We start from the raw sequence: 12,694 nt of genomic DNA, 5'->3' as shown, positions 1-12,694 counted from the left end.
TTTGTTTTATATGAGTGGTGAACTATCCCTATCATTAAAAGCCATAGTGCTGCTACACTCCTAATAAAGCCAAAGCCTCTATTGATTTGGTTAACCTTGCTCATGATTTTAAGGCTTATTTAAGATCAAGTCGACACTTAAGAACTACTTAGGCTTTTGCTACTCAGCATTTAAAAACATTTAGCACGTCCTTGTTTAAAAGGTGTTAGATGGGCAATAATAATGTGATCAAAGTTTCAGATGAGCTCCGTCATTTAAAGGGAACCATAACAGGCAATAGCCAACATAGATACAGACAAAATTGTTATATGTTTGTGACAAATGTCCCAAAGAAATCAAATTACAATGGCAGCGAGGACAAAAACTATAACGTAACTTTGAATCAAAAAACAGATAAAAATTGTGCCACAATAGTCAATATTCATTGAAAAAATGAGAAGGTGGGGAGAATGAAAAAGTAGAGGGGTTGGATGAAAGGAGATGGAAAGAGATGTCCGTAAATAAAACAGCCAAAAAGGAGTTGATCATGAAGCCTCTTTGGGTGAATGGTGTCCAATCTGAATATACATACAGCGTCATACTACAAAATTTTGCGGTCCCAAATTTCCCCCGCGAACATTAGGATATACAACCTCAATCCCCATGAAAGTCATAACCTTTTGATCCTCTCCATGGATGAATGTCAATACAATATGCCAGTAATTATGAAATATTTTCCTCACATCATTAGCTCCATTATCGAATCTAGCTATTAGTCTGCTTTCTTTCATGCCATCCATCTTTTGACATTGCTCCCCCAAAAGTTCAGCCCTCAAACTTCTAGATATCTGATGATATGTTTTATTTTCTTGTTATCGTCTTTAATTATGTCCATCTGATGGATGTGACACTCATTGTGTCAGGTATTGTTTACAGATATGTGATATATGTGGTGTATTTTATAACTTTGTGCAATCTATCTTGTGTTTTTTCTAATTATTGATTAAAAGTTACGTTTTACTTTTTGTCCTTGATGTCGTTGGAATTAGAACCTGTCACACCAAAATGTAGCACTACCTGCTGGCAGCATGTCATAGAGCAGGGAGAGCTGATTTACATGTAAAGATTCAGTAGAATTTGTTATATTTATTGATGTTACTGATGTAAATCCCTGCTGTCTGAGCTTGGAAGACCAGTGGGTGTCCACTTCAGTGATTGACAGCTATCTCCATAGGCCCTCTCATACATGGAAGGTTGAAAACATTACGAGGACCACCCACTGGACTCTTACATCTATCTTGAGTATATTTACATGTTGAAAATTAGTTGGTAATTTTTAAGTCCAATTGGACAATGTCCAGACAAGCTGATTAGAATATATGGGTTATAACAACAGTACCAACTAGATTACAATACCAACTAGATAGTCAAGACCTATAAGTATCTGGGCGTGCTTCTCAATAATAAACTGGACTGGGCTGATTACCTGGGTGCGCTGTACAGAAAGGGTCACAGCAGACTCTACCTGCTCAGGAGGCTGAGGGCCTTTGGAGTCCAGGGGCCACTTCTTAGGGCCTTTTTCAACTCTGTGGTTGCTTCAGCCATCTTTTTTGGTGTGGCCTGCTGGGGGAGCAGTATATCAACCACGGACAGAATAGAATAGAATAGACTTGACAGGCTGATCAGAAAGGCCAGCTCCATCCTGGGGAGCCCCCTGGACCCAGTACAGGTGGTAGGTGACAGAAGGATACTGTCTGTGGTGAGCTCCATGCGGGAGAATAAATCCCACCTCATGTATGAGACCTTGACGGCACTTGGCAGCACTGTAAGTGACCGTCTGCTTCACCCCAAGTGTGAGAAGGAGCTATCGCAAGTCCTTCCTTCTAACCACGATCAGGCTGTATAATCTACATCAGACCAGGCAAAGATCACTCCGTACAGAAAACTAAATGATCCTGAAGTCTTCCTTCTTTCTTCTTTTCCTAAGCTGCTATGGACTCCTAGTATATCTTCTCTTCGCAGCATATGTGCGTCTACTTCCGTAATATATTACTGTTTAATATCCTGTATCTGTATTACTATGCTGCTGTAACATACTGAAATTTCCTCACTGTGGGACTATTAAAGGATTATCTTATCTTATTTAACATGATATTGCACAATATAGACCTCATATCTGAATGAAATTGCTGTTTAAGCTCAACAAACCAGTATGTCTTACAGAATATGACAGACAAGTCTCTCACCCTTATTCAGAATCTTACCCCTGTGATGAAGGTGCTGGAGCTTGGAATGTAGTTTTGCAGGGCTGGTATACTGTGAGTTGCTCTCACAATCAATTCTTCGCTAAATGGCAAAAAAAAAAAAAACAAGCATAATTTAATGAGTAATATTGAATTATATCACATAATATTATATGTATAACATCATAGAAAAATAACACAACAGGGCCAATATGAGTGACTGAAATAGTTAAAAAGCAAATGACGGGTATTTATATATAATGGAAATGCCTTCTGTATTACTCTGTCTGGGTTCTACAATTGACATTAAACAAGTATGAACAAACCCTGCGTGTAGTCTTATGCTTGCAGTCGTTTCTTCTTTTATTTTTACTTTGCGATCATGAAGACACATAGTTACTCCTCTGGTTACAAGAATATTCATATCCTTCATATTTAATATATGTACTGCAAGGTTTTTAGATAATAATTTACTTATTTGTAAAATGATGGCTAAATATTCAAGCTCTAACTACAATAAGGATAATGTTAAAGAACCAGTCAGAAATAATTCTGTTTAATTTTAAGACTGTGCAAACTTAGACTAAACACTTAGGGCTGGTTCACTCGGAGTTAACGCGCACGCATTCTGGCACGTATACACGTGTCAGAATGTGAGCGCTCAAAACAGATCACATTCATTTCAATGTGTCGTTACGGGCGTATAACGTGCGTAATTTTGCGATCTTTTAAGTCTGTAAAATCTGATGACTTACAGATTTTAAGTTGTGTCAGAACTGTCCCAAAATTCTGCTGAACACTGCTACATATTAAGCCCTACACCTTTTTAATAACTCCACCTATTCCCTCCCTTTGCTGCCTTAAACTAATGCCACTCAGGGCAGACACATTACTGAACATTAACCGCAGTCAGAGAAATTGAACGCTGCCCTCCCCTGAAAGCCACCATGGCATAAAACCACCCCAAATAAGCTGGTTCATCTGCAGGAATGGCTGTATGTCCCCGCAGCTGCAGGTTTTCAATTCAGATGTGAGCAGCTCAGAATTTTTCCTTTTTTTCATTTCATCCTCTAATTCTTGTCATATATCTGCCATGCACTCCACTCGAAAATCATCTCCCCCTACAACCCTCAGTATTTGGCTTCTTACCAGTGATTTTAAGTGTCTTGTTTTCTACCAGTATTTATATGTGCTTCATTAATGTGCTTTTGTGAACATTCGGTTGCGACATTCACCCTTAATTGAGAAGTCCTGGAGGTATCTGAGTACTATCAATATAGGACGTGGGAAAGGCGACTGCTATAGGTGAGGACTAGCTCTTTGGTCTTGTACATAATTGGCGTTATTATAGTTACAGAAATCATTAAAGGGTTATTCCCATCTCTCACTAGAATAAGCCATCACTTTTCGATTGGTGCAGATCTCCCCACATCTTGAGAATGAAGGGGCTGCAGCATAGATTGTGGTGGTTCTTCTAAAATGACCTACAGTATGACCTCATGGACTAGAATAGAGGTGTATAGTGCAGCTCCCCTGTACAATGGCATCTTGCCACAAGCTCCAAAGGAGTCAATACGTTGTGGATCCCAAATGTCAGACCCCTACCAATCTTACAGTGACGTGACAGTATATACATTAAGAGATGAAAATAAGCCTTTAAAGACAAGTGAGATTAGGACTATGGAAGGGATTCATGAAGACCAGCTTATTGTACACCAGTACAGGGAGCGCTTACTGCATAACAAGGATTCACAAAAAAGTGGTGAAACTATTGTAGCCATAAGAGGAATTAAATTGTTACTGATTTGCAACTTTTCTACACAACAAACGTGTTGTAATAGTTATAAGGTCACCCACTATATCCATAACGTGCCACTATTGTACATTTTTTCCTTGACCCTAGTGTATTTCTCAATAGGACCGCTGTGTCCTAGAATATGGTGTATGGTATTACATAACAGAATTCCGTGTTACAAAAATGCAAAACTATTAACGGCTTATGATATTTGCATAATTGTGAACAATAACTGACAAAAACCTCAGATTCTGGCCCTGTATAATTATGTGGAAAGATTATGGGGAAATTGTTAGCTAGCTCTGCATGTTGTATAAGGCGAGCGTTTCCTCAGAAGCTAACTTACAGTACTTGTGAAGTTCTTCTGAATTGTAAGTATTTCCTTTATAGTCAAAGGTGTAGTAGTGTAACAGATGTGTTATTGGCCTGTATAATAGATTTACTTCAATCTATCTATGTACAGTTATTACTCTAACAAATGCTTCTGTTGTATGCAACAATTCTCTGTACAGCTTTGGGCTGAATGGGAATACAAGAAGGACATTTTGTTTCCTATTGTTTCTTCCTTAGAGGAATTACAGTATTCCATTCCTAAAATGCTTTATCATGCCCACTATCAGTGTAGTTGGTTATTAAAGCTCATGTGAAAGTAGAATCCAGAAATCTACACATTGAGGATGGGCAGAAGCCCTGCTCATGATACTACAGAAAGTTTGCATTCGATGTACTGAGTACAAGAAGATTAATAGGAAAACCAATTATCAAGTAAGGGCGGGGCCCCATGTTGCAAAAATGCTGCGTTTTACAGAACCTGCAAAGTGGATGAGATTCTGGCTAATCCCATTCACACATTGTAGAAAAAAATCTGCAGCGGAAAAGCTACATTTTCAAATCCATTTGCATTTATGAAAATTGCAGCATGACAGCTATATCTACGGAAACACTGGCGTATTCCGTATAGGTACAATAGGTGCAGAAAGTCTGCAGAGGAAAACTGCAAAATCACAATGTAAAACACAGCAGAAAAAATGTGATTGTTATTCGTTGGGGTCTTTTCCACAGCATTTCTTTCCTGCAGCTCGCAACGTGGGGCCTTATCCTAAACCTGTTTTCCCTTGCATAAGGCAGTATATGCAAACCCTTCCTATATATGCCAAAACTCTTGGGTCTTAAAAATAAAACTACTCAACCTACATCTGCTACTCTGCGACATTTATCAACCCAGTGCAGATGGTATTTGCAGAACCCATTACTAGTTTGTATATACCTATGTGACTATTTTTTAGACTGCAATACATATATACCAGCTTTAAAATTACTTTATTAAACCAATACATTATATTATATTAATTAAACCAATATTTTGTACACTGACTTGAAACACAGCTATCTGTATCTGGCAGTACAGAGTAGGTTTTATTCCTAATTTGCATACTTTTTCCCAAGAAGCATTGTGTGTGAGACTCATTACATCAGCTGATTCTACATAAAGAAACCATTATTCCATAAGAAAAACCCATTGATATCAAAATAATCTCTCTGGGATGGGGGGGGGGCTTATTTTCAGGCCTCATATTAATGCACTTTTATTAAACAGTAAAACAGTAACTAAGTCAATTATTTTCACAAAATAAGTTATAGTCGTTAAACCATTTCATACTACAAATATATTTGGTAATAGTTTGGTGAATAACCAAAGTGAGAGTTTCTGGAAACATTTGCTAGTGGAGCACACAATAACTTGTATAAGATAATACTATTATACAGATGGACTATAAATGTACTACATGCGCAGTAGTGAGCGGAGCAATGTGAATAGAATGAAAATACTGACCTCTGCTGCTTGGATCTGACATTAGCAGTGAAGGAAATGTTGCTGCCCTTATCACAGTTAAACATCACCGCTCCACCAATATCTGCACTTGTCACAATTGCTTGCATCACCACCTGAATAAAGAGGCAGAATTCACTTTACTACGTATTTTAGTACTCAGCATATGATATCTGCTAGTGATCTGAGGTAGAGTAGCTATGCATGTACTATTATCATCTATATTGTATGGTTAGCTGTATAATTCTATCATTTTAGATTTATCAATGCGTTACAAAGTTAGCAGTACTTAGATTTATAATAGATTATGGTACAAAAAATTCAATTTTACAAGGAGGAATTTCTTTTCTTATTATAATGTTGCCAGGTATAAAAGTGAGTTTGATCCAACTTATGGAAGAATACAGAATATGTGCCCATTAAGGTCTATAAAGAGGGGAGAAGGTGGAGGAAGAGCTGACTGGGAGCATAAAGATAACAGACATGACTGCAGCTTCAAGTGACAGTTTTATCTCACCATAGAGCTGGATTATCAGGTGAAATATTGTCCAGCTCTGGATGGTGCAGCTATGGTTTGTTATTACCCTGCCCTTTGTGTGATATGGATAGTGTATATTCCCAGAGTAATACCTTTTACTTAATAAATATTTTGTGAGGAATGAAAAGCAGATTTGCCATATAAAATGTATAAAGTGGTTGATGAATTTCACATATACTAAATCCAATGCAAATGTGTAAGAAGCATGCAGTTTGTGTATTGATGTGACACATAAGCCACACAGCATGTAGAAACCATATAGGATGATAGGGTACATTAAGTAGTCAGTGAATTACCTGCAGTGAGTTTGGTATTGACCAGGCAACCAGCGTAGGCATTGAATGTTTCACTCCTGCAGCGATGCCAAAGTTCTGACTTAGATCCATAAAGGATTTTAAATCAACCTTTAACTTTTTCTTATCAGATTCCAAATCCAATGTACCATTTATTTTATCTCCTATTAAAAGCAACAAGGACAAAGTCATATAAAACATTTCTGAGCACCAGTGGTAGTATTGCTTATAGATCTCTGAAATCGCAGTTGAATATTGGTGGTAGTGTTTCACAGGACTAGTAAGGGGTCTCACTTTTAGTTTAGTACCACTATGTATGCCCCTGCCTATAGTACTAGTATGAGTTGTATGAAGAACACATGCATATAAGTTTGCTACAGTCGTCAATAACAGATTATTACAGTATACAGGGTGATGTATATACGTTATAGATTCCAGGTACGCCTTTGCATTTTTCCAATAATGTATTGCATGTATTTTGTGCTAAACAAACATTTTTCTAATTTTTATTTAGAATTTGTTTCATTTGGCTTTTGCAGCTGCCATGTATTGTATATACTAGAATACAAGCTATAGTAAGCAGATTTTGTTCTGCTTCAGAAATTGTATTGAGAAGTCACTGCAATGTTTAAAGAATTTCTTAGAAGAAATATACAGATTGTTGGGGTTCAAACACAGTAGTAATTGCAAGATCCATCAATCATTATATGGATAAGTCAATAAGACAAATGATGCAGAGGTGTCCCTAGGCTATAATCCAGCACACCCGTCCCCATTATTTTCATAGTGGAGCAGATAAATTTAGCAAAGCTAATACTAAATATAATTTAGTTTTTTATCTGTTCCCCTGTAAGCAGATATTAACCTTCTATGGCCAGTAATCCAGTCACATGCATCACTTTAGGATATCCGTATTTCAGAAGCGTGTCAATGTTGTGGGTACTTTTGAAGAGGATCTTGTTGTTCTTCGCAGCAGATAGAGAAGACACAGTACACATAAAGGCATTCTGCGTTGTTTGGGCCGTCACAGACACCTCCTGTTTGCCGTCCATTGCTTGTATGTCCAGTGAATTCTAAACGAAAATATCAGTCATTTTATTGGCGTCATGGTGCCTCAGAACTAAATACCCAATGCTTGAAATGTTAAAAAAAAGCATAATTTTGCAAAAGTAAGGCGATTTTACAAAGAGTGGATGGAGAACCCCATGCGTCCTCCCATCAGCTAGCCACCTTTATCTTGTCACTAAAAAAAGGAAGGAGTGAAATGTCTTTGCTGTGTCAGAAAAAAATCCAGAAGTGAAGGGGATGAGACTGAAATTGGGAGACAATGGCGTTATTTACACTGACAAGCCATTACTAAGTTTATTGAACCAGAATATTTTGGGAATTCTGTTTGAAAATCAGTTGTAGAAAAATTGATGCAAAACATCTCTTCGCTTCCCTATATATCACCTGTATTGAAGCAGATATTCCATTGCGTAGTAACCATGGCCAGTTGTGCTGGATAACTGCAGTCAGGTTGCAGCTTGTCTCATTGCTCTTTATTCGCACCGTGGTATTTATGAAGTGGGGTCCATAGTAAGTGGCCAGGCTCATATTTCGATTTTCCTCTAGTTCTATATTGGCCTAAGGATAAATTCAAGATCTATTATAAAAATGACTAAGATGGTCCTGCAAACTGGAAGACCAGAGTCTGCTTCCCCTTACAAGATTATGTACATATACAATCAACATAAAAAGATAACTAGTTACTGTGGATCATCTTTCCACCACATCTACATAAAGGCACTTACTTTATAAATGGACTCCACGTAGGAGCAACATTTAGTGTAGAAATACTAGCAACATTGACTAGTGGTCATTGGTCTGAATATCGGCTCCATTGAACCACTGATTTTAAGTGTATTTAGCTTGTGAGTCCTGTATGGGACAGAGTTGACAATATCTCTGTACGGGACTTGCTTATTTTTGCTAGTTATCTTTTTATACAGATGTATTATGATTGTGTATATGACATACTGACCAATACTTTCTTGAAATGAAGTGTAATTAAAATAAATAATACATCACTGACATATTATGTACAATAAATAAGAAATGTAGAGTGTGGAAACTTTGACACATTCAGGAAGGAAGCATTTTTCCAAGAAATGAAGCTAAGTGTCATTATCTTTAACTAGAATCTGGCAAATTTTAGGAAATTTTGGGGAAAACCTGAGGTCTAGCTGCCTTGATGACCTAAATTTCCAGTATATGATCACATAGTGTTAACATAAAGTGATTATGGGAATAGTTCGGAAAATCTCAAGCATTTACAGTCACAATGATGGGCATATTTATGTATTAAGAAGGAAGTGGCGTGGACAGTAACTATAAATGTACTGTTATTAACAAGCAATACTGGTACTTGAGTATCATTGCATAACTAGTGACTCTCTCCTGCCCCTTCTGGAAACCACCACCTATCCGTGATAAAATTCTATAGAATATCAGATATCTATGATAAAGTCCCCAAATCCCAAACAGCTGTAGGGTGGAGAGATTGACATCTCAGTACAAAAAGGTCAGTCCGTCATAGAGCAGATGTTGGCCTGGGCAATGAAATAACTTACCCGAATTTCTACTTTATCTTCAAGCAGCAACTTTTTTAGTGTTTCCAGATTATGTGTTATCTTGTAACTGAATGTTACATGTTCACTCTTCTGAAGAAAGTTCACTTCTTCACTAATCTGTAATCGCAAAATCAACCAAGAGTCATGATGAGCAATTATACGGGTCACTTACTGATACCTACAGTTTTCCTTTCCACAGATAGGAAAACTAATTTGAAAACCTTTCCCCGCAATTCTGAGGGGAGTATACATGGCTTAGATAGACTACCTATGACCCTGTCAATGGCCTCTCACATAGCCAAGCAGTACTCTGCCATGCATTGATGAGGGGCAAGAAACCCAAAATACCCATCTCTGCAAGTTTGTGCATTTTCCTATTGGAATATATTTTATGGTTTGGCTTATATACCAAGTTGTGTCAAAATGCTTCCTTGATCTGGATTTATCTATCAATAGGGAAAATGGAGTTACCTTCCAATAAATGACGCTACAGGTTCGATATTTTTTTTACAACTACGAAAAGTAATTTGCATACCCTGCGGAGCAAACATGGCTTTTTCTATGCTAATATGGTGGTCTTGTCAATAAGGTAGAGAACCCCTCCTAACTATTCCTTTATACACTCATGTACAGGCCTCTTTGTGTCAACAATATAAGAAGTAAAGACTGACTGCACATAAAATGGGTTGACAATGCTGAGATACAGTCACACATATAGGAGAAGCTGCCCAGAGCAAATGTACAACCCTACCCGAATGCATGTGGATGCCACCAAACCATCTCACCAACGTCAAAAGGAAACTCTAATATTGGTTTTTGCCTTCTCATTCCTTGTAGGAAATTCAGTGGTATGGTCTTTGAGCTTGTTCATATTCTTTAGTAAGGCATATCCTATGCCTCCTATGGCGCTTACACACATGGCAGCTTTATACATGTATATGTTGTATTTCCATGGGATTATACATATTTAATATACTGTATTTTACCTGTGATTTGTAAATACCTGTTTATTGTCCCAGCTAAGGTTTATAGACCTTCTATATAGTTCGCTGTTTCTTTCCGTTGTCACATCTACCATGGTTCTTGTGGGTATACCAAGAGTTATTGCAGGTTGGACATTATGGGTGAGAATTGCGTCTAACTCCTGTTTTTTCTGTTGAGTGACCAAACAGAAGACATGTCACCATTACTGACCAAGCTGTACGGTTTTAGTTTACAAGGATCAAATAAAACTTTCCTTGGCGACTATTAACATAGTGTATAGCAATGCTTCAATGTGGCAAGTAGTAGTGCTTTCCTTTATATAAAAGGACCTGTCACCAGGTACACAATGCTAAATGTGATCTACGATTTGATGGTAGTTGTGCCCATCAACATTTTTTTTTTTTTTTTAACTCTGTCCACTCATTTAAAAGATATGACCCCTGGAAGCTTATATGTAAAATAGCTCTGATTCTCCAAGTGGGTGTAGTCATTTATTTTCTCATGGAAATACAAAAGGTTACCGCCCACTTGGAGAATCAGAGCTAAATTACTAATAACCTTGGGCATTTAGCATTTTGTACTTGCTCACAGGTCCTTTTTAAGGAGTTGTCCCATAATAACAACTTATCACCTATCTACAGGATAAGTAAAAAGATGTCTGATCTGTGGTGGTCCAACCATTGAGATCCCTACTGATCATGAGATAAAGATACCATGGCTTGAATGGGGTAAATGTTTCTGTTACTTTGTTCTCAATGGGACTGTTGGAACGCTCAGCTATTGTCATCAGCCCAACAGATTTTGTATCAAGCGGTAGTGAGCATGTGCGACCATTGCTTTATTCAAATGGAGGACACAGGACCTATCATGATCGGTGAGGCCCACCGTCTTTTCTATACATACGTGAAAAGTGAATGTTTGCCTTAGTACTTCCATTCCACATAAAATAACATTTATAAAATATCTTTTCAAAATCTCAGTACTGTGCTGTTCCTTTGTTATTTCTTTGATAACTGGATATTACCTTTCCTCTTGTCGGTGTGACTTGTCTCTACACCGTATAGAGATTAACCTCACTGACAATGGGAAGGTAATAGATTCAATTTCCAATGTATTCATAGTAGAAAAGAACAGTGGTAAACATCAAGCATCAATTTATTCTGGTAGATTTCATAGCTATCATTTGGTATACCTCTGTTGCTTTCAGGATCAGCAATCCTTGCAGGGTGCTTTCATCAACTACCACTAACATCTGTGAATCCAGATTTGCTTTCTTGTTTATTACAATGTACCCAGAACCTTCTATTTTTATAGGCGCTCCAAGGTCCTGCAGATGAAGAGAAACACCATTACTTCTGCAAATAAAATCCATGAAATACGGGTCCCATATTATCATTTTAATGTGTATCCAGTTCTTTGTCTATAAAGTAATGCAGAGTTTATGGGCAAAAGTCCATATAGTGGATTAAGTAGGAAGCTTTGTCCTTGTCCGTACTTAGTTAAAGTCTTTCTTGTCATATTAAATGTATAAGGGCAGTATGATGATGTTCTTAAAGGGGGTTTCCTACCCCTAAAATATTTTTCAACTGCTGCCAAATACTTAAAAAAACAGACTATTTAGTTCCCCACTGCCAGTACCATGGTACCCTGCCATATCTTGTTGACCACTTTCTACCATGAACACATGATGTCACTTTGGATGACACGTCCTCCTGTAGGGGTGGCACATGTTCATGGATGAGCCATCATCAGCTTACAATGACAATAACATGGTGTGGTGAGGATCACCATAAGGGTGAGATTCTTTGTATATTTGACATATTTTAGGGGAAACTGTTGAACTCCATATTTCCAGAATTTCTTCTTATTTGATTTGTGAATGTAATACCTGATGGTAAAGGGATAGGCATGAGTAAATGTTTTCTTAGAGAATGATTCATTTTGTGAGCAATGACTTATCTTTGCCATTTTCTGAGAAAAGCAAATGTGGGACAATAGAAGTAAATCCCTGAATCACTGACCAAAATTAACTGGCCATTCAGAATTGGTCATTACAGACAAATGAATGTCATGAAGAGCTAAGTCCACTTTTAGAACCTTTTTTATTTGTTCCATGAAAAAGTAAAGCAACTTTGTTAATAGCTGCACTTAAAAATCTCATCTCTTCCCAGCTCTGTAGTAGACCTATGTGTTTCCATGGTAACAAACTACAAACAAACCCTGCATTTTTTTTAAAAAAAACAACAACTTTGTATTCAGCCTCTCCTTTGTACTCAACCTTTCCTGGATTTACCCTTTGTTTGCCACTTGTGCTTGAACAGTCCTGACTATTCTTGTCTGCAGTTTTTGTTACTTGTAGTATTTGTCTGGTTTAGACCTCTGACTGTCGTTGACTTGTTTTCGTGTTTTTTTCTGCGCT

The 12,694-nt window shown here is 37.5% G+C and overlaps 1 protein-coding gene across 1 annotated transcript in view; it reads right to left on the bottom strand.

Annotated features, from left to right (window-relative positions):
* LOC142217247 (uncharacterized) overlaps window positions 1–12,694 on the bottom strand; it is a 188,602-nt gene that overhangs the window by 56,896 nt on the left and 119,012 nt on the right. Inside the window, exons 46-52 of the mRNA XM_075285441.1 lie at window positions 12,064–12,246; window positions 9,292–9,408; window positions 8,132–8,305; window positions 7,545–7,752; window positions 6,683–6,843; window positions 5,852–5,964; window positions 2,244–2,325 (exon numbers count right to left, since the gene is read on the bottom strand). Coding sequence (XP_075141542.1) covers window positions 2,244–2,325; window positions 5,852–5,964; window positions 6,683–6,843; window positions 7,545–7,752; window positions 8,132–8,305; window positions 9,292–9,408; window positions 12,064–12,246 — 1,038 coding nt within the window. The remainder of the gene's footprint in view (window positions 1–2,243; window positions 2,326–5,851; window positions 5,965–6,682; window positions 6,844–7,544; window positions 7,753–8,131; window positions 8,306–9,291; window positions 9,409–12,063; window positions 12,247–12,694) is intronic.

The sequence above is a fragment of the Leptodactylus fuscus genome, chromosome 8, assembly GCF_031893055.1.
Source record: "Leptodactylus fuscus isolate aLepFus1 chromosome 8, aLepFus1.hap2, whole genome shotgun sequence".
In the NCBI taxonomy this organism is placed as follows: domain Eukaryota; kingdom Metazoa; phylum Chordata; class Amphibia; order Anura; family Leptodactylidae; genus Leptodactylus; species Leptodactylus fuscus.
Note: the sequence above shows the minus strand (reverse complement) of the source record. Positions and strands in the feature narration are given on the sequence as shown.